At 44.5% G+C, this 26,058-nt stretch overlaps 1 protein-coding gene across 1 annotated transcript; it reads right to left on the bottom strand.

Moving 5' to 3' along the window:
• Positions 1 to 5,400: 5,400 nt before the first annotated feature.
• On the bottom strand, positions 5,401 to 18,490 carry gap43 (growth associated protein 43). The gene is made up of 3 exons (XM_012872600.3): positions 18,179 to 18,490; positions 9,602 to 10,205; positions 5,401 to 6,500 (listed from the first exon to the last, which is right to left on the bottom strand). The coding sequence occupies exons 1-3, from the start codon at positions 18,206 to 18,208 to the stop codon at positions 6,421 to 6,423; spliced, it is 714 nt and encodes a 237-aa protein (XP_012728054.2). The 5' UTR covers positions 18,209 to 18,490; the 3' UTR covers positions 5,401 to 6,420.
• Between the last annotated feature and the right edge of the window lie 7,568 nt (positions 18,491 to 26,058).

Genomic DNA, 26,058 nt, shown 5'->3' with positions numbered 1-26,058 from the left:
ATAAAAACTTTATTGGGTATGATTTCTTTTGCAAAGTACTGTATATATTCAGATCACCTACGTAAAAGCCATGATTCTATGTCTTGTCTGGGAAGCAGAGAGGATATCTTGTAACAGACCCGAGCAGCCGGCCTACGGACACAGCGCCAGCCCTGCGGACAGACCCGGTATCTGCTGAAAGCTAAATGCACAGCTACCTGGCAGAGCATCGCCTCGACCCTCTGCTTCACTGCGTTAAGCGGGCTCTTGTAAATGACGTGTGCGTTCACGTGGTGATTAACTCTGACTGAAGTTAGAAATGCGAGGCAGGAGATAAAAAGGAAGAGTCCACCAATCAGTCCGGCGGTGGATACCGTGGTAACCCTCTCTTTTAACTTTTAAGGTCCTCCTATGTTTTCCTTCCTCCTGTCTGTATATACCAAATTACCTTTCAACATTAGAATGACGTAAAGCCACCATTTCCTTAAAGATCTCAGTCATTAAAACTCCACCTTTTAAAAATGTAAACAGTTTGTACCACCCCGCCCTCAGTCATGGGAAATTAACACTCAGTCGTGGACCATGATGCAGAAATGTTTTGTTTTTTTCTCTTTTTTGCTTTACTTTGATATTGCATAAAGTAATTACAATCCATTTATATTACAAAAAAAAGTATTAAAGGTAAACTGTATGAGAAAATGTTAACAAAATAAAGTTGTTTGAAGTCAGTGTTCTGTATTTGAATGTGACTTGAAATGTTGGGGCAAGTATCCCTTTTTTTTTTTTTCTTTCTTTGTTTTGGGAACTCAGAACACACAGCATCTCAGCGGTGCTGATGTGTCAATCATCATGTAACATGCAAATAAAAGAATCTATGTATTGTTACAGTCTCTCTTGAGTGCCTCTTTTGTACCCGCCAAAGTGTGAGAGCGGAGTTCTGCTCTACTGTAGCCGGGAACGCAGCAGGTAAATACACCAAGGCCACGGCGGATGCTGCGCCCCCCCGGCTGCCATGGCAGAGCTGCAGTTTCTTCCTGGACCTCTGGGTGTCAGAACAGACCATGTTTTAAAGGAATGGAGCTACAAAGCCAATTACCTGGGCACTGATTATGAAAACGGCTGCACTACTGAGCATTTGCGTGGCAGCATGCAGGTGCTGGGTTGAAATAATGCTCTCCCCGTTCATGTTCTGGTTTCCTTCCAGAGTCCAACAGCATGTTAGGTTAATGGGAAACTCTGAATTAGGTATTGAGTTTCCGTGGATTGTTGTTTGTCTCATCTGTCTCCATGCCGGTCCGGTGGTGGACCGATGACCTTCTACCCACTGACCCTTGGACATAGGCACTAGCTTTCCCAGTAGGAAAAGAACAAGTACAGACAATGGACTGCATCCTAGGGTTGTACAGAGTTTAGTCACTTTCTTACAGACAAAAGCATGTGAAAAAGTAGGTTTTCCAACTTTCTTCCTCTAAAAATAATAAACGAAGGAGTTAAACTTAATTTCACACAATGTAGACATTGATAAGCAGCGTAAGCTGTTATTAAACCTGATTGTGACTCAGTGAAATGGAAGTTGTTGTTTTTTCAAAGACAGTGTCCTGTCCTTGGAGAGCTCATTCAGGAAGCCAGTGTCATTAGTGTGCTGATTTCTCCTGAACCAAGAGTTCTCATGGGATGTTCAAGCGTTCTCTCACGGTTAGCTTTTAAGTCGTGTCCTCACACCTGAGGTTGAAGCCACAGACCTTCGACAGACAATAACTATTACACCACTGTCTTAATACGTTCCCATTTGACCAAGTTGGATCTTAATCTTTAGAGAACTATTCAGCAGAAGACATCTTTAAAGCCTAAACGACATTCTGGAGAGATGTTTCTGTTAATATCAGGAATCTCCTGTTCAGGATTTTTGGCCCCAATACCAATTTGGGTTATTGGAGAATGAGCAATTCTGCAGAACTTGAGTCTTAGACCAAAACGTCATTAAAATCAATTCTTTAAAAAGTAAAATAATACCATCAGTGTTATGTAGCCTAAACTCACCGAGGACTTTGTTTGGTTCTGAGATTCCTTCGAGATTTTGGTCCATGTTGACGAGATGGTATCACACAGTTGCTGCAGATTTGTCAACCCCACTTCCGTGATGTGAATGCGGTACCGCGCGCGAGCTATTTTTAGAAACACAACGTCACGATGACGTCACATCACGTGGTACGCAGTAGGGCATGCTTGCATAGTCCGCCGCTGTGTCGCTGTAAAAGAGACGTGCGTTAGCCTAGGTTTTACTCGGTAAACAAATGCTTTTTCCAAATCTAAGACCATGGTTTATAAACATTGTTGCTATGGAACGTGCAACAGCGACTCGAGGTACGCTGATCGGCCGCATATGAAGGATGTTTTCTTCAAGACTGCCAAGGAGAAATGTGTACGCTTGGAACACCGGGGCGGTCGGCCTACACAACAGTTCAACCCGGAAAAAGTTACCAAATTCAAGTACATATGTAGCAAGCATTTTGTCGGAGGAAAGGGCCCAACCGAAGAACATCCTGACCCAAGACTAAGAGTATTTTGGTGGCCGACATGTTAATAAAGTAGCGCCTGCTACCATGATCGCATATAGGCTATCATGGTAGCAGGCGCTAACATGATAGCCTGCTACCAGGATAGCTTACTCAAAAACATTTCAAATGAGACAAACATTAAACATATACCCATTCCTGGACGGTGATTGCAAACAACAACAAAAAAAACGGCCGACGCTGCCTTGATCGCCGCGCAGGAAAAAAAAACAAAGCTTACCGTTCATCAACTCCGCCAGTTTTCCAGTCTTTTTAAGCCATCGAATCTCAAGCCATCGTTTGAGCTGAAGGTTGGTGTGTTCTTCGACAGTGCGACCAGTAAACCGTGTGCCTGGGACATCGTCTTGGGAAAGTTTAACGGCTGTAAAGTCGGTCATATCTGTTATCCGTGCGTTCTCTCCTGTATGCGTTCTCTCCTGTATGCCCTACCTAAGCGGCAAAAGGGGCGTTGCTCTTGAGACGGTGACGTCACGTGCGCGGTACCGCATTGGCCCTTCAGCCATATCCAGATGTCCCTGTATTGGATGCTCAGGTTGGCTGTGGCATTTAAACAATGCTGAGTTAGCACTAAGGGGCCAAATGTGCACTAAGGAAATATTCTCCACACCATTACACTCCTGCTGCTATCCCAAGCTGTTTGAACGAGACATAAAGGATCCGTTCTTGTTTGTTGCTTGTGGTTGAACCGTCTGAAAGTTGCATCTGAAATGTAAACACATCAGACCAGGCAGCTTCTTCAAATCAGACATTGTCAAATTTAGGTGAGTTTGAGTGAACTGTAGCCTTTTCTTGGATGACAGGAGTGTTGCCCTGATCAGTCTTCTGCAGCTGTAGCCCAACTGCTTCAAGGATCACTGTGTTGTGCATTCAGAGATCACATTCCACATTCATTGTTTGTCATCAATGGTTATCTGAGCAACTGTTGTCTTTATATTATCTCAAACTAGTCATCCCTTTTTCCTGTGCCCTCAGACATCAACAAGCCATTTTAGTATGTTTATTGTGAGGATTTAAGATATTTTATCTCTTGTGGAGCATCCTCTGTTAGCTTCAGCGACATATCCGCATGAACGTCTGAAATACCCAGACTAATCTATCTCACATCATGTATTTTTCAAACTTGCTTAAATCTAATCTCATCTCGTTTCTGATGCTCAGTTTAACATTGAGCAAGTCGTCGTTTCCACACGCTTGAATGCATTGAGGTTCTGCCATGTGATTGGCTGAATCGTTATTTGTGTTGTCAAGCAATTGAACAAGTGTGCTTTATAAACTCTTGACAGTGGTTATTAGAGTCAGATTATATTTTTGCTTAATTTACCAGTGACATTCATTGTCCTGTCTGATATCCAATCAGATGTTTTGTCCTAAATGGAGCTCCAGTTCAGCCTCACTATGATGCTCCAACAGTGCCTAACTATGCTGATAAACCTACAATACTGTTCTGACAAAGCCGGAAGATTTATCATTTGCTGAAGCTATACGAGACCGCTACAGTCTGTGATAAACCCATGCGCTGAGCTAATCCTTAACTCTGTTTACATTGACAGTTCGGCTTGTAACATATTTCAGTGCATTTTCAGTAAACCGTGCACAGGCTAAATGTACTACATAAACTTAGAGCTTTGTAAGGAACGTCAGAGATTTTAAAAGCTAGTGTTTCAGCTGCTCTATGCGTAGCTCTCCAGGCAGAGCGGCTCACAAGATGCAGGCAGGTGGCATGCAGGGAGCAGGTGGGGAAAAAATCCTATATCGCCAACAGCTATCAGAAGATCAGTTTCATCAGGGAGTTAGCGATCCATTGTTTGTACCCACTTGTCTGGGCCGGGTCGCTGGTGACCATCTCCACCGGTCATTGGACGAAGAGGTTGGGTGCCACGCCATCACAGGGCAACACAGACACACAACCGTGCCCGCACAAACCTAAGGACAATTTAAAGAGACCAATTAAGCTAACAGTACAATTTTTAGGACTGTGGGAAGAAGTTGGAGAGAATCCACGCAACTACATGGAGAGCATGCAAACACCATGCAGAAAGACCTCAGCCTGGGATTTGAACCCAGGACCCTCTCGCTGCAAAGTAACAGTGCTGCCAACTGTGTCCCAATGCAGTGTTCATTAAAGAAAAGCCTTATGGTGTATTGTTAGAATTTTGCCTCAAATTGCTTATTTTAATGCTGCCTAGGTGGCATTTGCATCTAACTGCTGCCTATTGAAGCGTATTCCACACATAGACACCAAGGATCTGGTGTTGGAAGTGTTTTGGCATCATCTAGTGGGCAAAGTTGTGCCCAATTGTGCCCATTTCTGCTTCTTTGCATACTGAAACATTAAGGTTTCATCTATCACATCTGCTATATTGAAGAAAAATAAAGAAAAAAATGTCAAAATAATATAAGATGTTTTATATGTATCTGTAAATCCCTTGGGGTGGTAAAAGGTTAGTAATAATTTGTATTATCATCATGAAAAGTCCTTTTTTTTCAGTGTTCCAGTAAATAACTTCATAATGCCTTTTAAATTGTTTCACAGAATGAGCAGCAGAGAGGAGAAAAAAAATGCACCTAAATCTTTCCATCCATTGGATGACAGATACTCAGGTTTACACAAACTCAACAGTTTAGGGTGGTAATTGGCACATTTGCTTTATTTTGAAAACAGACATTGAAACCATTTTTTATTTTTTATGTTTTTCATCGTTTTTTTTTCACAAGTTTGAACTCTTTGATAAGGTTGAAACTGGACATTGTACTCACTGGAACATAGGAAAAGAATTTCGTATGTTTGATTTTTCTCTTTCAGATTTTTTTTCTCTTTTTTCAGTAACATCAGTGCGAGAGTAACTTTTTTTTTTTTTTTACCCAATTCATAGAAACTGTCATACAACACCAAAGACATCAAAAAGAAGCCGCCACACCTCTTAAGTTTTTGTGACTGCGAAGAAGTTCCTCTCGGAGGGAGAGTTCCCATCATGCATCTGGTTCCATGGTTCATGCTACTGTTCTCACACTTGCTTGGCAGAACACAGGTCAATATATATAAGAGCCAGTTACATCAACACTCTAGTAAATTTCTATAGTTTATTATAGGATTTAAGGGGCAACAGGTCCTTTACTGTAAAAGTGGGCTGATAGAGTTTGTAAAAGGGATGTAAACCAAGCTTGAGTGACTCAAGGTGAATAGAAAGAGCAGTAAATTCATTGTCTCATTTTTGGATTTGCAATAAAACTGCCCAACTGGAAAATCTCACACATTTAGATATACATTCGAGTATCCATCGGACGTGTTGCTGTGTTCTCAGTGCCCATGTGCAGTGCTGAAAACTGGACTTGCATTTCAAAACTGGCTTGTTTTGTTTTTGTTTTTTGTTTTTTTGTGCATGCATTTTGCAGAACGGAGTTTTGTTTTTGCAGCGTGGGTTGTAAAAAAAGTGCATTACAATGCAAGTGAGCCGTGGCGCATTGGCAATGCATTTGAAATGTGTGAGGGATCCAGTTGGAAGCAGTCGATCCGGTGATTTTTCCACTTATATTACCACTTCTATTAAGCAGTGGAGACGGTCCAAATGATGCTTTCCACCATTGCAACATCGTCATCATTACCATCATCAAGGTAATAATCATGTTTCATACTCATTAATACAGACGTCATCATCAGAATCACACTATTAGCTTGAGCCAAAAAACTTCACGCTGGAAACTCCCCCAACATGAGAAAATCATTGCCACACAAAAAATGACAAACAAATAGAAACTGACTGCCCTCGTCGTCAGGAAGGCAAAGAGCATTCTTTTTAGATTTTTCTTATTGTGTTATTCATCATTTTTCTCTTAATTCGGAGCTCCAATGGGTAAGGCTTTGCCTTTAGTCCTCCTTGGACTCGGAGGGCTCCGCAGCCCCATCTGGGTGGGCATTCTCCTCCGCTTTTGACTCCTCTGCAGCATCTGCGTGGAGGTAAGGGGAAGAAGGGCGTTTGGGTAACAGGGAAAGACAAAGGGAAGAAAAGTAACACAAAAAAAGGAAGGAGAAAATAGAAATGTGAGTTGGAGAAGAAAAGGGAATCTTTATCCTTCTACCATTAGACTGGACTGATAAAGGTCTAAGTAGAGAGCTTTAGAGATAATGAAATATTGCAAATGTCTGCGGCGACTTTTGGTGCTTTTAAAAATGTCCTCTCCCATTTAAAAACATTATAAAAAATGTAGAAAAATACTTAAAAGGACAGAATAACTCAGGGTTTTTTTTTACCAAGAGCAGATTCCAAGCTAATGTCTAAAATGCCCCCTGAGTGTGTAAATAATAAAAAAGAAGAGTGCTTCTAATGGATCCATGAAGCCCTTGAACTGACTTGACAATGCTAACAGCAACATCTTGGCCTGCCACATCTGATTGTATTTGATGCCTGCAGGGGGGACTGCGCTACAACAACAACCAGGAGTGGCTGCTGCTGACAAAGAATATCCGATACAGCACAAAGGCTGGGGGTGGGGGATGTCGTTCGGATCCTTTAATTTTACATTCTGCCTAAATAGTCTTTTTATTTACTGGTTCTGCAAGTAACATTTCTAAAACAACCCCAAATAAAACACCCGCCAAGGTTATATTAATAAGTAAATCTGCTCCAGATTCAATTGTGCCAGGCAGCCTATTAGCGAAGTGCTCTTTGTGCGGTGATGTCACGCCCAGATGATCTCATACTTTTTTAATCTAAAAAGCAGATGACATCATGGCAGTGGGGAGCAGGGTGATGAAGTGCATAAATGTGTGAGAGCGTATGTGTGTGTGTGTGTGTGTGTGCAGGGAAAAGTAGGGCGATCATATGCCAGCGCTAATGTGTGACTCCAGACAGCGTGAGTCATAGCAGATCTTCCAGGTAAGAGGTAATTAGCCTGTTAGCCGGCATGACAGAATCCTCCTCCACGGCCCCTGAAATTGTGTGAAACAAATGCGATTTCTTCCGATTTTCCCGAGCCAACGCTTTTGGTCTCGGCTGTCTGGCGCTGGCACCAGATTATCCATGGCAGCGTAGGAACCAGCGGAGAACTGCTACGGAATGCAACAGCTGTGCATGTGAGATAATACACAGTAGTCAGGAATGGCTAGACTAGGGTTTGAATGCACAAGATCCACGTTGCCACTTGTTTTTTTTTTTCTTAGTTTTCTAAAAAACTGACAATCTGTTTTCTTTGTCTCAAGATTTAAAAAATTACCAGTTATCAGGGGTCTTTCCATAAAGACAGGGAGCTAATGTAACACACTATACAGATGACATCTTAATGTATATAGCAGGTACTTTTGTGGGTGATGTTTGAAATACATGGAAGGATGTAAGTTTATTTTTTTCCTCTGTTTTCACTGGCCCCATGTTATTTCAGGTACTGACCTAAAACTTTCCCAGACTTAGTGACTTTCAAAAAGTGCTACCTCCATATAGTCACTCGTCACTAGCTCAGATCAAAAGTCATTAAAAACCAAACACAGGAAAAACTAAAATAAAAACCTGCGATGACTCAGTTGTCGGCTATTATATTTGATGCACCACTGAATCTCAATCCCTAATCTGGTCACATTTTGATATTAAAAACTCCTTGCTTAGACCTCACGTCATTACAGTACTATTCGGAGCCAAACATTGTTCAGTCCAAGTTTCAAGTTTTGATTAGTAATCTGTTCCATTGTTTGGTCATTTCAGACGTATTTAATATGATGCCCCTAGTTGTAATGAATACTAAATGATTTTCAGATTATTCATTAAGAAACGGTGCTATAAAGGTCAGTTTTGAATGAAATGAGTGTCGGACACAGGCCTCCTTCGTCTTACAGAGAACACGACTCGGTCAGATCTCGCTTGGCGGTCTTTCTTCAGCCTATAACCCTGTTTTGTGCATTAGAAAACCTAACCAAATTATTCAGTAATAAATATTAATTTACTCTGAGTCAGTTCAGTGAGTCCAGCTTGTTGTTTTTTTTTCCCCTCGCTAAGGCGAGTTAATTAGCAGTCTTTTTGTCAGGCAGTGCTTGTTTATGACATGCCTCCCCAGTGCCGGCCGTTACCTGTAAGGGATCATTAATCATTTATTTAAATCAGAGCACCTGGTATGGCTGCTCTCCTCCACCCAGGGCCAGCTATCCCTATTTGAGGAGGTAACTATGACAACGGGAAGAGACAGGTGACCTAGTTTCTGTGTAGTTCTCGAGCCTGCGTGTCTGTGTGTTTCACCGCTTCACACCCCCAACCAACTTCACACTGAGCATGCTCCGCTACCCACCTGTCTGACCCAGACTGAGAGTCCTTGGGCCAGAAATATCAGCCCGTGTCAAGAGCGCGCTGTCCGGGTCTGCTGCCTGACTTTGAGCTGTTTCCTCTCCCTCACTGGGACTCGCTCTCTGGTTTGCTTAAAAACGTGGTCTTCATCCACATTTGTTGTTCAATTGAAATCCGTGACAGCAGGGGGGGGATTAAAGTGTACCATCGCGGCCAACTTTAAACAAAGCTGCATAACATGCTCGTAAGACCTGAGTGTTTAAACAGACATGCCGCTCTCGCTGTACACAACAAGTAATCTATGCTTCCTAATTACCGCTCTAATCACTCCCAAGAAAGCATCGTTCTTCTCAGTGATAATCATTCTTCAAGTCTGCATTTTTCTCAGAGCGTCGCCACATAAGTATGGAGTTTGCATCAAGCTGGTGCTGAGATACAAGGCTGTCTGATGTAATATTGAGCTGCGTGTGTTAAACAGGGAGTGCTCCTCTGTGTTAAACAGTGAATGGTGGAGCACTGCCAAAGATCTTTATATCCCAAAGACTTAACAAGCAGTTATGTCCTGAGGTGTCTGCCAAGCAGCCTACGTGAAAGCCTCCCAACTCTTCATTATTAGATTTTTTACACTGGGTAATTGCTTCTATATTGTTGGAAGTGGCTGCTGGAAGTATCTTTAGTCTCTGAAATGGGTCCCGTCGCAAACATACGCACACAAATGTGTCCAATTAGACAGCTTGAGAAAGTCCCTGTCCAAACGGAGCTCTGCTGTGACCGGCATACCTTTTTTATCATTTGTTTGGTTAGGCTCCTCCTTTTCAGCTGTCGGACTGACAGCAGCAGGCACATCGGCTTTTCTGGCCTCCTCCTTCTTCTCCTCGCTCTTCTCCTCCTCCTTCTTCTCCTCGGCTGTGGCTGTAGTGGGACTTTTGGCTGTTGCTGCCGGAGCCTCCACCTCTTTGGGCTTCTCCTCGGCCTTCGGCTCCTCTTTCTGAGGTTCAGAGGCGGCCGTGGGAGAGGCGGCAGCTGGGGCCGCCGCTACGGGGGACGTTGCTGTGCCTGCAGGAGAGTTAGCTGGCTTGTCTGCTCCTGGGGTTTTGGCCTGGTTTGTGTCGTCCCCCTCCTTCTTGGCCTCTCCTGCATTTTCCTCCTGCTTAGCAGGTGCCTCTTCTCCCTCCGCCTTCTTTGTCTCCTCACCGTCTGCTGCCTCCTCTGCAGCTGGACTGTCTCCTTCCTTATCTTCTTCTCCATCTTTCATCTTTTTCCGAGTTATGTGTCCACGGAAGCTCGCTTGTATTTTGGTGGCAGCCTTGTGGGCCTTGTCCTCAGGCTTGTTAGGGGTGCCATCCTGTTCAATCTTCTGGTCTGCATCCTCATTCTTCTCCACCTGGTGAGGCAACACACATTAATGCAGGTTAACAGCTGGAAACAACAGCGCAGGTTCAAGGGAGACGACCTAGGTCTGGACTAAATGTTTTTTTAAAGGCGATTTGTTCTCTCAGTAAAGTATAGATAAAAAAAAAAATCCCTGATCATCATGCTGGCATTCACTTGCTTGAGCATTCTGATTGTGTGTTATACATAGTCCAGATGTAATAAACTGAGAGGTTTAGAAGTCAGAAAAAGGTAACTGGAAAAAGTCTTTAACCACCCTGTACTTCTTTGCATTATTATGATAATCTGCTAAAGCGATCGTCTGTGGTGATTCTCTAGGATGTAATTCGTGAAAACGTTTTAAGAGGACGCTGGTGGCTTTTTTACATAACTAGTGCTAAAGACGCTGTCACACTGTTTTCTCTCTCTAATCTTGCCATAAATGTTTGTTGGTGTATCGGAAAACGTTTGGAGGAATATCAAGTCCTGCTACATCTATCAATCATGTTTGTCTTCCCTGTGCTTCATTATTTTATAGTGCATGAGTATTGGGATTAAGGGTGTAAAATTCACAGTAAGGCATTGCTTCGGGGCTGGGCACGTTGCTGTTACCCCCGAATCACAGCTGGTTCTTTTTCTACTAAATAATAACCTAAGCACGTGGGATTGAATAACCATAATACTGCTCCCAGGAGGCCATCTACAGTACATGTTAGCTGAATTAACTCGACCTGCTCTCAGATGGAGCCACTTCAAGTGTTAAGCATGCCAGAGTAAGGGGATCTTCATCGGTGCACACTGAGCATCTGCATTGCATAGCATGAGAGTCATAGGATTTGCTGTGACCTTTGAGCAGCACCTGTGATAGCTCCTTTTGCAATTGGGAAGTACGTGGGATAATTATGAAGTCTCAAAGCGTGCTCATTCTTTAGAATATCATGTCACATAAAAATAAAAATAAAACATCTGTGGAGGCCTAGCTTAGCTGGTGATCAAATTGCCTTATATAAGATGTGTAAAAAGCAACAGTGGAGCATTCTTCATGATATTCAGGGTATCTTTGTATGGAGTTAAAATGCAAGGCAGGTATGCAACAGTGTGCTGGGTGTCTTTAAATGGTCTGACCTTAAACAAAATCAGAAGACCGGACAAGTGGAGAACAAAATATTAAATTGGCATAAAATACAAAGGAAGAGCAGATGTCCTCACCTGAGTTTCATACTAAATACATTTGGGTTTCATGAGCTGCTTTTTGCTGTCAACAAGGCCCCAATAACAGTTCAAAATAAGTTGCTAAACTGTATTAGGTGTCTACTGAAAATGAGTGGTAAAGCTGCCAATGTCCAAAGCAAAACTTTAACGACCTTTTCGAAAATGTTCTTAAGCAGAAGGAAAGTCAGGTTTCTTGCAATTGAAGCGCATAGTTGGTTAAAGACTTTTTGCACTGTGTGGTATAAGCTGTATGTGTAACCATGAGGAAAGAACTGAAGGCTGGGAAAAGTTGTCAGGGCACGTTCAGGTTCAGGAGGCATACGACAAGATGAGGAAAAGAGTTAGGAGCAGGACAGTGCTGAGTGTAACATTAACCAGGATTCATTGATTTTACCTTGGGCAACAGGATCCATAGCTGTCCATCAAATAGTGGGTTGTGTTATGAGTCATATAAATCTAATAAAAAGAAATCAAATCAAATCAAAGGCATGAACGATGAGCAACGTGGCAAACAAAACAAATCAACACATTCGAAATGAATAGGGAAATGAATCACTGTAAAACAATCAAGTTTAAATTCAATAAGCTAAAAAAAAAAAAACAACGTGCATTTTAAATGAATGTGTATAAGCACAATTAAATACCAGAATTGTCCAGCAGCATGCAGGCCGTAATCATTTATTTATGCTAAGTGATAGAGAGGTGAAGGGGGAATCAAGCAGCATGTAAATGGTTTGGGGCAGATTTTCCTCCCAGCTTGAAATTATTTAGCAGGAGCCAGCGACTGGCGTCAGGAAGAATGGGTCTGTAGTATCATTCCATGTGACAGCAGCAGAAGACTTAGTGTTGTGGAGTGTGAAGATGAAAGATGTGTTTGTCTGCGGGGCTTGATTGCCTCCACGTAATGAATTACGCACGCTGGGTTTTAAGGCACGGGCGAACGTCTCGTTCTAGGCGGGAGGCTGATGTTGTCCTCTTTATAACCGTGCTGAAATACATTGAGCAAATAACCGAATTCAAATGGGGATCCTCCCCATGGCATCCATTTGTGCTGAGTGCAGCTTCTGCTGGTGGTTTCCCCCCCCCAAATACTTCCAAAAAAACGTCCCCAGCTTATTGTGTGCAAGGCCGCTGCATCCCGTCTGAAGGAGGACCTCCTCAGCATTCACCGCCATACCCCTCCCAACCATCAAAGGTTACCGTGACAACCAGAGTGCTAACTCATCACAGCCCCGTTTGCCGGTCAGTGCTATGAAAGACTACATGTCACCCTGACTGGCAGCGCATCTGACCCCTTTGGAGGGGAGGGGTGGGGGGGGGTAAGCCGGAGCGTATGAATTAAGACGGAGCAACCGGGGAGAGCTACGGCGGGGTCGCAATGCAGCTGCAGGGCGTGGTGCGAGGAAGAGCTTTTAACGGGCATGTGTCTGCATTTATGTGGGTCGTCTGTGTCAACAGGCGGCAGGGCGATGGTCGAAATTGAGCGGAAATTGGGGTTTCACTGCTGCTATTGTACTTTCTTCTGCGTCTGTGAGTGTCGCCTGTCTGTGATATAAGGTTTAAATTGGAAAGCTGCCTGCCCAGAGAATCACATCAGCTCGGCGTGATTTACTGTCAGAGCCAAGGGGGGGTGGGGGTGGGGGGGCCTAAACCAACATGTCCTCTTCAGGGTCAGTGTGTCAGTGCAATAAGCAGCCTCCTTCACCTTTTCTCCCGTGGGTTCAGATAGTAAATCCTGCCTCAGGCCTTCTTGTGCCCCATACCAACCCATCCTCCTAAATTATTGTTGGCCTGATGAAATTTTCAAAGAGCGCTGGCTGAGAGGAGAATCAATAAGTTAACTCCAGCCCTGCAAATAGAGTAATTAGGTCTGAAACTGACGGCAGATAACGGAGGCGCCAAGACCAAAGGATTAACTGAATGGTACTTAGAGAGCGCATCTTTAGTGGATCTTCGTCACATTTGCATGAGGTGGTTAATTTCAAGTAATCCGCTAATTATTTACACAGGAAATGGAAGCAGGAGTTGGTGCGCCACCAGTAATCTTCCCAGCGTTCAAAGCAAAAACGTAATTAAAACGCAAAGTAGTGTCCATTTCCTGATTTCCTCTTTGACCAAGTTTCAAAGTTCAAACCAAAAGCATTTGCTTAAATCTCTATAACATGTTTGAGGTCTGAACTGTGTTGGGACAGTAGAAATGTGGTGTTGGCTCCTCTGGGACTAGCCGTTAGCTTTAGCCTTTGGGATTAACCAGTATGGATTTATGCTTACAGTAATAAGGCCGTCATCTACTTTGGGGGAAGATAACAACCGCCTGTTACTTTATAAGAGAACCTGACTTAAAAATGGACTGGAAAGATTTGCCGATCGGCCATTGAGCGCTACGATAAACTTGTGGATGAGCCCTTTCATTTGGACGGACGGCATGGAGACAGACACAGCTGCGCCGCCCGGCCCGCTCCTCTTAGTAATATGCAGACCTCCGGAGACTTGTTTGACTTTTATTGGTCTGATCTCATGGGAGTTTGCAATTGCCAAAAAAAAACTTGACCTGAGCACTTAACTCCAAAACCAAATTACTTACCGGCTGCGTTCAGTGAGCCGGGCGGACAGAGGAAGCGATTGATGAGGGTGTTTGGGAATATAAAGAGGGTTGCAAGAGGGGGGAGATGACATCACTGCTGGAAAGCAGGCAATGTCATTTACTTTAGAGATGAGTGGACGTATAATAAAATACCGGCAGACTGCTGAGTGATCTCATATCAGCGTACGAGGGCGGGAGGCGACATCACCTTCACATCATCGGTTTAATCAACAGCATGCGTCTGCGCGACACCCTTCAAAAGGTGCTGCGCTGTCATGTTCTTCAGTCGGATGCTAGACTCGTCACGTCAAGCTCGCCGGGCTGTAATTCAGTGCTCTGCTCTGTGGGCTTGGAGTGTACGTACAAATCCCATCTTGTCTCAACAGAAACATTATTGCAAACCCAAAGCGTGCTAATTGGGGCCCGGTCACGTAGGAACCCTCCGGCGGGAGCTCTTCCAGCCCGTCCCCTTCGCGGCGCACATTTTCATTCATAAATACCGAGACACATCCCTCAGGTAGCTACACCACGGCGCGCTCGGTTGAGACAAAGGCTTCACGCACGCCCGTGCTCTTCCTCAACTCCTTTCCCACGAGGAAGGATATTTGCATCATCCTGATGGTCTAATTACCTTTTAATAAAAACCAACTAACAGAGTCTCCCCTCACGCACGTTGACTTTGGTTGCCATAGATACAGCGCGAGGACCCAGGAAATGTGAAAACTCTTGTCGTGCGAAGGCAGACGGTGTCCGTTATGATAGCAATTAAAAGGCCTTGAGGGTGATGTGATGTGATGTGATGCGGAGGACACCGTGATTGATGCAGGTGACCAGCAGCGACGCCCATCCTCCTACAGCGGAGAAACCCGTCTCCTGTGTCTTGTTTGGTCTGCAAAGGTAATAAATAGCAGGTAAAATGTCTTCAGGACATCCTCTGCTGGCTGGACATGTCTATCAGAACGCTCCCCCAGCAGCTGCAGGCCACCTCTGTCCTTGGCTGGCCACCGGCTGCTGGGAGAACCACACCCCACGCAGCCAATGGCATTACCGGCTTTATCCATAGCCACTAGTCACTAGCCATCACCACCCCACCCCCCCAATAGGGACACACTCTAACAATTTGCCACCTTCTCGCTGCCTCCCTGAGAATGCCATTAGGGAATGTTTCAGGAGGGGGGTGGGGAGGATGCTGCTGCCTGAACAACCACAGAGCAACAGCACAGGCTAATGCACACACAGGGATGTGCAGACAAACCCAGAAGATCTTCTGAGACTAAATATCAGACAGTGTTACATCCTAAACAATTGGGGAGACGTTGAGAGTCTTTTCTTTTTAGTATTATTATTCACATATGCACTTTTGCGCAGCCTTGTTTTGCAGAAACTCTTCAGCCAAAAAGCCAACAGGTGCAGCGTCTGAATTATTCCTAATAAATCCCATTGGGGTATATTAATAGGAAATACAAGCGCATTAAAGCAGCAATGCCTTAAGGACACCCGATTCATACTTCTCAAACTTTTATCTCAGCCCCACTAGAGCGCCCTTCTCTGAAAAAAAAAAAAAAAAAAACTCCACCGGCTTTGAATATCTCTCTCTGCTCGTCTCCAAGAAGCATCCAGACAACCAAAGAGCAGAGGCTGCGGTCTGCAGCTACCGAGCATCTCTTCCTCGATCTCCTTCTCTTGTCTTTCGCTCGTCTTCTCGGCGAGCGAGCTGCCGCCCACTCACTCTCACTCTTCGTCTCCCTCGTAGTCTCGCGCGCAAACACGGGCACAGCGGAGCACCACACCCTTTTAGCCGGCTGTCTCCTGCAGATGAGGCGAGAGAAGAGGGTGGGGGTGGGGGGGGCCTCAGCTCAGGTGGTGGCTGCCACAATCCCCACACTCTCTCTCTCTCTCTCTGTGTGCCTCTCCCTTGATGGTGAATTTGTGAGGATGTAACATTTCTTTATCCTTTTTTTTTCTTCTTCTTCATTTTTCTCCACAGCCCCGGGAGGGATGCTTTGCAGCATCCGCTAACAGCCATATGCTAGCCTCATTACATCCTCCGGAGCAGCCTTTAATTGAATTACACCGGCTCTCTGCCTGAACAAAGGCTCTGCAATCAGCGCTGATCTCATATACGGGGGGTGTGGGGTGGAAAGGGGGGGGGGGGGTTGAGGATAAGGATGGAGATGGGTGCTGGAGAAGAGGAGGAAGAGGGCTGGACATGAGATGGTGGGGGCTGGCTGGCGGTGGAAAGGGGGGCAGTGGGTTCGTGCTTCGTGCATGAAGTGCATGAGCAGCCAGGAGGGAAGGTGGAATAATTATTTGTCAGGTAACGGAAAAGGTCTTGAAATGAATGCCTGAGATGGAAACGCGACGGCTTTGGGGGCAAACGAGCGCAGATGGAGTTAGGGTAGAGCCAGCGAAGGTGAGAAATACGAGCTTCGGCTAGGTGTGTGCGAGAAAGAGCCGGTCGAAACTTTCAATTTAGAGAGGACTGCCATGAGAGGAGCAAAGCGGAAGGCAGACGCTAACAAAGATGCAGCCGTAATTTGGGGGGCAGCGGGGGGACTTCTGAAGTAGGTGATAGCAGCCACTCCCGCACACTGAAAAAGTGTTGCAGCAGCACTTAGCGCTCCATGAAGACCAGGAGTCCAGCATGGTCGTGCAAAAGAGCAGGGGAAAAAAAACATGCTCTTTGCCCATCCATCCATGAGGACTAGATTCATTTACTCTTAGAAGCGGGAAAATGAGGATAAGTGCTGGGTGCCCCGGCGATGAGGCGTGCAGCCTCACCCACATGGCTGCAGCGTGCAGCGTGCATGCCGGCTTTTTTATTCCATCACGCTTCCTCCCCCACCTTGATCTTACTCACCTGCTCCACCTATTATCTCCTACCGACTGCAGCCAACACTTTTTTTTCCCTCCCCCTCTCCGTTCCCCCCTTTTTTTTCAATCAACTTTGCAGCACCTCTGCCTCTCCCTACTTTCCAGCTTGCCCCCCCCCCCTTTACGAATCACCCTCTTGCCTTTCCTCACCCACCGTCACCCCAGATCACCTCCATGTGCGCGACCGTGCTGCCACCCTGCCTGCGTCTGTCTCTCCATGCATCCGTCCCTTGAGCAACCTTAGCTCCATCACTTTCTCTCCTCCCTTCTTGCCAGAGCTAATATGACTCATGTGGGCTGACATTTAAGAAGCAATCAAGGCCCATCAAAATCCAACGTCTTATGAGTCTGATAAAACCCCCAATCCATCCGAGGTAGCAGCGTGAACTTCTCTGAGATCACATAGAGACTGACCGTGATGAACCTCCTTCTCCTTTTTTTTTTTTTTTTTTTATTAGTCTCCACCACTGAGACTGGATCCTGGTATTCACACAGCCCCCCCTTTAACACTCATTAAACAAGCACCCTCTTCACGCAAACCCCATCCACTGACTGGATCCACTTGTAAAAAGCTGGAGGGCTGTGATAATCCATTTATACTCATTTATTCCCATTGTATTCCCACGAGGCCGCTGACACGACGGTGCCGGCTAACTCAATCCCCTACCCCACCCATTTTCTTGCCGGCTGTGGAAATTTTTCTTTTCCCTGTCACCAACCGCCGCTCAACATAACCCGATTAGAAAAGACGCTAACAGCCCTCATTTGAGGTATCAATAAAGAGATCCCAGCAGGTTGGTTCTAGATGATGCCAAGCCTCATTAGGAAACGATGGATTCTAGGTCTAGGGGAGCGCCTCGGCTTTTACACCAATCAACAATGTGGCTTTCGATAATCTTTAACTTTTTCTTCTTTTCTTTTTTTTCTTTTCCTCCGAGTGTTCAATCGATAAGAAACCAGCTGGCAAAGATCACGTTCCACCCTTGTGCCTCCTCGCCGGAGCAGTGTGAGGTCTGAGAGACATTGTGGCAACATCCATTCATGCAGGATAATCACATTAACTAGGCGTGTCGGGGCTTTGTGGATAGATTTCTATAAAAGACAAGCCGGGCCCAGAGTCAAAGCAAATCAGCCCAATGCTTCCCTCTAATCTCCGCCACCTCACCACCATCACCACCACCACCCCCAAAAGCCCCCCTAATCTGACTGTAAGGCAGCCCGTGACAAAAGTTCAGAGATGAGATGAATCATTTAGCGATAGTGGGGAGGGAAAAAAATGCTGAGGATGCTGGAGAAAGCAAAGCGGTGCACTTTACCGGTTTGGTTCTTCTTATGCAGCACAGCATAGTTGAAGTTGTAGTATCCTCCCCTTCTCTTCTCTGCTTCTTTCTTCCCTTTTCCTTCCCTTTCACTTATTCTCTCTCACCCTCTCTCTCTCTCTCACACCCGCTCTCTCTCCCTCTCTCACTCACTTTCGTGCACACACACACACACACACACTCTCTCTCTCTCTCTCTCTCTGGCTGAATCACCAGCAAAGCCTCCTAGTGCATTTATTCATCCCAGTTTGCACACACACTCTCTTCCCTCTGTCTGCCTGGGTGCAACTCTCTTCTCTCTCTTACTTGCTGCTTGACAATGCCTACAAGCCCACCCTTTAAGCCCCTCCCTCCCTCCCCTTCTCTCCTCCTCCACCATTGCTTTCGGATCAGCACCCCTCTCTTCTACATCTTCTCTCGCCATCCTCTTCCTCCTCCTCCCTTTTCGGCCTAGCTCAGGCTAAAGCAGCGGCCCCACCCAAAAAAAAAAGGCAACCCCCCCCCCTCCCCTTTGATAACTGAGTGGACACCTGCAGCCGGCCTCATTTTATTCTGCTTAATTTGACTTTTGCGTTACTTCCCACCCCCTTTTCACACATACACAGATAGGGAGACGTCTCTCCTTTTCCTTTTGGCTCCAAAACGGGGCGCCTGCTTACCTCTCAGATCGCGAAGGGCTCTCAGCGTGGCGGATTATGAGCCTGGGCGTGCGGAGAGCCCCGAAATCTACGGGGAAATGCCAAAAATCGTGTTTTCTGGCACGGCCAGGGAGCAGCTCCTGCCAGCACAGACGTATGAAAGAGAGCAGCGATGAGCGCTGAGGCATGCAGACCCACACGCACATATAGATATGCACATACACGTGCACGCTCTGTGCTTTTAGGACACGTCACCCACATCACCAAAACCACCCACCCTCCCTCTCTCTCTCTCTCTCTCTTCAACCCCCCCATATACCCACCGCTCACTGTTCTCATGGAAACACCACACTAGAAGAGCAGAGGAGGACAAGGAGAGAAGGGAGGAATGATGGCAGGAGGAGGAAGCAAGAAGGCCGGGTGTGGCAGGCAGGCAGGCAGGCAGGCGAGGCAAACTGCTCTCCTTTCTCCCTTCGTTTCTCCTCCTCCTCCTCCTCCTCCTCCTCCTCCCCCCGTGTCCACCTTTGCACACAGTCTGGTTTAATGAGCGGTCACCGGGCGAGCACTCCCCCCCCCCCTATTAGAACCATTAGCATAGAGCGAGCTTTACAGGCCCAGGCTCGTGCAAACACCCACACCGTGTTTGTATTTCATAACACACACATACAGACACACAGTGGTGTCAGAGCTGTCCCCACCCCCGCTCCAACACCAGTAGGCTTCGGCAGAAGATAAAGAGACACAATGAGGAGGAGGGGGGGAAAAAAGGTGGAAAGAAGGGAAGAGGGATGGAAGGCGTGAATAGAAGGACAGGAGAAAGACCCGAAGGCTTTTTCAGTTTCAACCAGCACCCCCGAGCTTAGTCAATCACTTAATCTGCATGGCATTAAATTGGCCTCCTGTAATAAAGTAAAAAAAAAATCTTGGTATGTTAGTTTTGACCAGGACCTGTCATTCAAATCCCCATATTAAACAGGTTTCCAGGATTTTTTTTTCTTTCACTCCAGGAATATTAATTCAATTCAATTTGATTGTATTTATATGGCACCAGTTCACAACATGTCATCTCAAGGCACTCTACAAAGTCAAATTCAATCAAATAATTCAGACGGATTGGTCCAAACATTTCCCAGCTAAGGAAATCCAACAGATTGCATAGAGTCTTGACAAGCAGCATTCTCTCCACATGACAGAGCGTAGAGCCACAGGGTACAGCATTGTTGATGGCTTTGCAGCAATCCCTCATAACGAGCATGCATGAAGCAACAGTGGAGAAACATCCTGTCCAGAAGTGATGCTGAAAAACCAGTGCATGCATTTGTTACTTGAAAGCTGCATTTTTGTAATTCTTTGAAAGCACTTCAGCTGATCCAAAACGCTGCAGCAAGAATTCTCTGAGAGATCATATTTCTCCTATTTTATCTTCTATCCACTGGCACCTGGTTATATCCAGGGTGGTATTTAAAATTCTCCTTCTCATATATAAAGCCCTTAATAATCTAGCTCCATCATATATCAGGGATCTGATTGCTCCATATGTTCCTATCAGAGCACTTTGCTCTCAGACGGTTCTCTCTCTGTTTTTTTCTCTTCATGGTAGTTTTATCCCGCCTAGCGTTCTGTTTAGCCATGACACTGTCCTGGATGGGGGCATCCGCTGAGCTACCAGTGCCAACAACTTCATGTTTTCCTTCTGTAGACGATACGTCTTTCAGTGTCTCTGCTGTTGGCCCGAGCTTTTACTGCAGCTCACTGAATGCGCTCTCTTTCATCCTCTAAACTTGAAGCTCAGAGCTTATCTGATTAGCCATGTTTCTGTTTCTTCATGACCCCCTTAGATTTCTTCCTCCTAAATAAAAGTTTTGTTTTCCGTTCTCACCGCAGAGATGTTCGGTACGAGGGATTGCTGCAAAGTCAACAGCGGCTACACACACTTACTCGAGTCAATTACTCGATACAATCTGCTGGGTTTAGATAGAAAACGTTTGAACCAATCCGTCTGTGTGATTCGATTGAACTGACGTTTTATAAAGTGCCTTGAGATGACGTGTTTCGCAATGGCGCTATGCGGGTAACCTGAATTGAACGGAACTGAATTGAGCATTCCCTTTCCCAGTGGTCACTCCTGTCACGTATTAAAACCCTATCACCATTACCTGGCAGTAGTACATCATCACTTGATGTAATCATGGTCTGTAGCAGACGCAGTGACTCAAGCTTTTACCTCTGCATAGTTATGCGCATTCATGCCAAACAGCTGCCAGTTCAGGGTCCCTTGCACAAAGCCGCGCCACTGCGAAAGAAAAGAACAATATTATGCCTGGAGTTATTGAAAGAAGGGAAATATGAAAAAGATCTACAGCACACGTCAAATGAGGTTTGAGGAATGCTTATGTAAATAGGCACAATTGCGTCATATATAGAAGAAGCAATGGAAAAGGGAAGATTGCAAAGTAAGCTGATGTTTTACTATTCAGAATTACCTCAGCTCTATCATACCAGTGTCAAAGAAAAGTCATGTGATGACTATTACCCAGGTCCCATCACCCGTTTTATTTTTGCTCAACAGTTCTACGGCTTTCACTGAACTCGACAGGCATCTGCAAACAGATCGACAAAAGATGTAGCAATCAAAGTGTCACATCTCATTTCTTACACACGACGGTACTTTTACACATAGATTTCCTGCCACATGTAAAACAGCTGGAAGAAAACTGGGCACCCTCTGTTTAGGCGGTTAAATGTGCACATGGAAACTTGTCATCCTGAAGACAAGGAACGAGGTGGGGATGAGACATTATTGACACATCCCATCTGGCACAGCACAAGGGTGTGTCCTCCTGCCTCGTCTCTTCTCCCATGACCGCTCCCGTATACACCCTGCACGCGGCTGCCAAATGTCCTGATGAAGGGATCATAGATGAAATCAGGACATTTGGCAGAACAGATCACGAAACAGCATCTTTTAAAAACATTCCCTCCCTTCCACTCACATAATCCTGAAGCTGGAGCAAAACTTCCTTCGACTAGCCCCAGCCGTTCCTCTGCATGTTTCTGTCTCATGGCTGCCGTGCACATCATTACAGTGAAGATGTTTTCTAATTATTATAGCCATTTTGCATTTTTCATTGTTTTTCTTTTAAGGAGAACAGTAGACTTACCGACAGACAAGAATATAAACATGCACAAGGCCATTCCTGATACCGTATGCCTTATTTAACAGTGTCACAGTCTGTGTAAGCTGACAAATTCATGTTATGGTCTCCTGCATTATGTCTTTATCAGTTTTGCACAGCCAAAAAGAATGATATTTCAACAAACATTTATTTGCCAAATTTTCAAAGTTCATTAGACTGGAGATGGACAGCATCTCTGAAGAGCAATTTTTAATTTTTGCTACCGATTCCAATTGGATTCAGGTGTAGACTTTGACTAGGCCCTCTATACTTTGACCTAAACGATTCCATTGTATCTCTGGTTGTATGTTCAGAGTTTTGTTCCTGCTAGACGATGAACCTTCAACCCAGTGTTAAGGTTTTTTTCCCCTCTACCATCTGGTCTTGCAGGACTGCCCTCTACATGCCATCAGCTCTCACCAGCTCTCATGCCCCTGCTGAGGGAAAGCATCCCCACAGCATCAGAATCTGAATGAGCATTATTACCAAATAGTATTTTACACATACAAGGGATTTGCTTTGGTAATAAGCTGCTACACATAGTCAAACATACAAATGCCTTTCATAAATGTATAAATGTAACACATGGAATAAACAAATGCAAGTTGTAGAATAATAATAAAAGAATAACTATTCTGGCCGTTACCATTTTTCCTGTTTATATCTGGAAGTCCCACAGGATCTTGGATCTGTCATTCTCCACCACCTTGGGAGGAGACTCCCACTTTGACCTGGGGGTCTCCGGTTGGTATTCTGAACAGATGTTTCTGTACATTATACCAGCCACTTGGTTATGGCGTTGCATGTATTCCTTCCCTGCTAGTATCTTACACCCTGCTGTGAGATGCTGGGTTGTTTCTGAGGCCTCTTTGCATAGCCTGCACCTGGGATCTTGCCTGGTATGGTAGATCTGGGCCTCTACTGCTCTGGTGCTCAAGGCCTGCTCCTGTGCTGCCATGATCAGTGCTTCAGTGCTGTCCCTCAGTCCAGCCTGATCGGTTGATCAATAGATAAATATTGTTTTATTGTGCCACACATGGCTTGTAGCAAACCTTGAATAAACTTTTAAAGCTTTCTACCAACGACAGGCTTTAATCTTGCCAATGTTCAATAACTGACACATTTGTTACATGCATGATTGATAGTTGGTTAGGTGGACATATTCTCCCACCTACCAAATATCCCACTGTAGCCGGTAGGAGTAAGTCGACCACCGTGTCTTGGTAGTTGTGTAGATTGAACAGAGAGCTTGGAAGGTTGTTGTAACCTGTTTGACCTGTCTGTTGTCTTCCTTGGTCATCATGGTGTTAACTAATATTCTCCAACAAATCTCTGAGGGCTTTCTCAGGAGATATACACCTAGACTGAAGGTAAACCACATCCAGGTCGACTCTATTCATAGGTGACTTCTGAAGCCAGTTGGTGTTGATTACTGGATTTTAATCAGGGGTATTACAGAGACTTACAGAGCTCAAAAGAACCGTTCAAAAGTGTACTTGTAGTTTTTTTTTTATATACCATCAATTATTTACTTTCTACTTTACAAATATGTACAACCTTGTGTGTGTCTATCAAATACAATTGCAAATAAAACACATTGATGTTTGTGCTTGTGACATGACGAAATGTGAAAACGTATAAGGGATATAACTACATGAAACATGTTTTAAGGGCTATATCTGGGTCAGTGTTTGTTGAAAATATTTGCTCTGGTAGCAGATTCAGTTAAAAATAGAGTGAAATATCAAGTTGGAGAAAAATGGAAGTCAATATGAAAATTAAAGGAGCGAACCTTAACAAGAGACATAAAACACGACCCTTGATTAATACATGTGAATAATATCTGTTTTATGGCAGAGGTGTTTCAGCTCTTGGTCAAATTAAGAGCAGAAATAAAAAGTGTCATAATTTTGAGCATTTTCTTTACTTTAGCAAAGAAAGAAAGAAAAATAGCCACTGAACATCTCATGAACCCTAAACTGAAAGATCAACTTTACATGGCCAATCTATTTTGAACAGTTCATAACTATTTTTTTTTTTAACCAAAGATTCGTAACTAAGAAAGTCTGCATTCCTGCATTTTACTGTTCGCTGGTAAAACATTTACAGCTTCAGTATCTCAACATCAAGAAGCAAATCACTTCAAATCAAATCCCCAATACTGGAAGTGCTGATACAAATCCTTTGAGAGAACACATAATAATCAGCTCCCATTTTAAATGAAGAGGGCTGTTAGGGAATGGGGGGGGAGAGAAATAGAGAGAGAGAGAGAGAGAGAGAGAGAGAGAGAGAGAGAGAGAGAGAGAGAGGGAGAGAGAGAGAGAGAGAGAGAGGAGAGAGAGAGGAGTGAGGAGAGAGAGAGAGAGAGAACAACAACAATAATAATCAAAACATTTCAAATTTCCCAAGAGGCAGAAATCAAGCTGAGGCCGGGGCAGTAGTAGATGCCGAAACCAAGCGAGAGTGTGTGGGTTGGCCTTTGCAAACACTCCATCTGCCATTGCAACAGATTGGACTGCAGTTGAGTGGAAACTAACTCAGCAGACAGTATAGCTGCTGCTCCTTCCTGAACGACTTGGTATGCAAATGTGTGTCCAGCTCTTTGATTGTTTTGTTAAGCAGTTGAATCTGTAGCCTTTACCGGCCACAGGGATCAATAATGTCACACTGATCGGCCAGTCCGGTCGAGGTGTGTGCGCTTTGGCAATGCTTCAGGCCTGGCAGACAGTTCCTCCATTTACAAACCTGTACTTAAGATTGGTTGGACTCAGGCAAGCTAAAGATTGTAGGCAAGTAAATGTTAAGTCAGAGTTGCTTTACTTGTAATCAAACAGCAGTCATCCAAAAAAATGACTAAAGAGTAAAAAGAATATTCGTTAACAAGGCGACTGTAGCACCGTTTGAGCAGAACATCTGATTTAGATTGTGAAAAACAATGGAGAATTAGACTTGAAATAAAGTTACCAAACCGTACCAATTTTATTTATAAAGCACTTTAAATAGCTGCAGGACCAAAGTGCTATACACAATCATAAAATATAAATTATCAATCATAAAACAATAAGCAAAACAGTATATAAAAGTAACAACATTAAAGAAAGTAAAACAAAGTCAACAGCTCAGATTGTGTTAAAAGCCAAGGAATAGAGACGGGTCATAAGAAGGGATTTAAAATCAGAAAGTCAAGAGGCCTGTCTAATGCCCAAGGGAAGGTCATTCCACAGCTTGGGAGCTGCTACAGAAAAAGCACGGTCCCCTCTTTATGTGAAAATTCTGGTATTTTAAAGATTAAAACGGGTTAAACATTTCCACGTCTTTTGTCCGCCACAACATAAACCTTTTGAAACCATGCTCTTCCACCCCGACTGGTTTCTGCACATTCCCTTGAGCAAGAAAGTAGAAGTAAAACGCACGGTGCAGTAAAACGACTTCTGTAGGTACGCTTTAAAATAAGGTTACGTGAGAATGTAAATGTAACTCCTTACTAACCTCCTTTGGTTGTACAATTATGCTAAACTTTCTCTTTTTTTTTAACCTCAGGCCATCTCCAGTTGCAGTGGGAAAGAGAGTCTGCTCGGCTAAAGGCAGATAAAAGGGAATCCAAGAGTTCACATCAATGAATACGTAGCCTTTAAATACTTTTGTGAATTTTGTCCTTGGAATAATGTTGAATATTGACATTTGGATACCCAAACACCATCTAAAACTAAATGCCTGCTTCCAAATATACCAACATGATTTTTTTCTAAGCACGGTGACCACAGTGCTGTTGTTGCATTCTATTTGCCTCAGAAATCAAAAATAGGAGCTGGGAATGGGGTAAACCAGAGTAAACAGCATTCCCATTAACGCAGTCGGAGAAGTCGGGATTCCGAAATAAAAACAAAAAATCAAAAGGTTAGGATTCCCATATGGCTACGGGCAGGAAACACATGCACACAAATGTTCGGTTCAGAGTAACATTGATTTCAGACGCACTCTTACGACTGTCAGCTTAACATTTATTTAAAATTCTCAGAATTTTTGATGGGAAAGTCCAACTTTTGTGGCCTTTCTGATCGGA

The sequence above is a fragment of the Fundulus heteroclitus genome, chromosome 18, assembly GCF_011125445.2.
Source record: "Fundulus heteroclitus isolate FHET01 chromosome 18, MU-UCD_Fhet_4.1, whole genome shotgun sequence".
Taxonomy (NCBI): Eukaryota; Metazoa; Chordata; class Actinopteri; order Cyprinodontiformes; family Fundulidae; genus Fundulus; species Fundulus heteroclitus.
This window is presented reverse-complemented; position numbering and strand designations above follow the sequence as displayed.

Bases quoted from the DNA above. Each gene is read 5' to 3' on its own strand.
- gap43 (XM_012872600.3), bottom strand. From the start codon at position 18,208: ATGCTGTGCTGCATAAGAAGAACCAAACCG. The intron at 10,206-18,178 runs GTAAAGTGCACC...TTGCCTCACCAG, and splicing joins GCATAAGAAGAACCAAACCG to GTGGAGAAGAATGAGGATGC. The intron at 6,501-9,601 runs GTATGCCGGTCA...ACCTCCACGCAG, and splicing joins CCAAACAAATGATAAAAAAG to ATGCTGCAGAGGAGTCAAAA.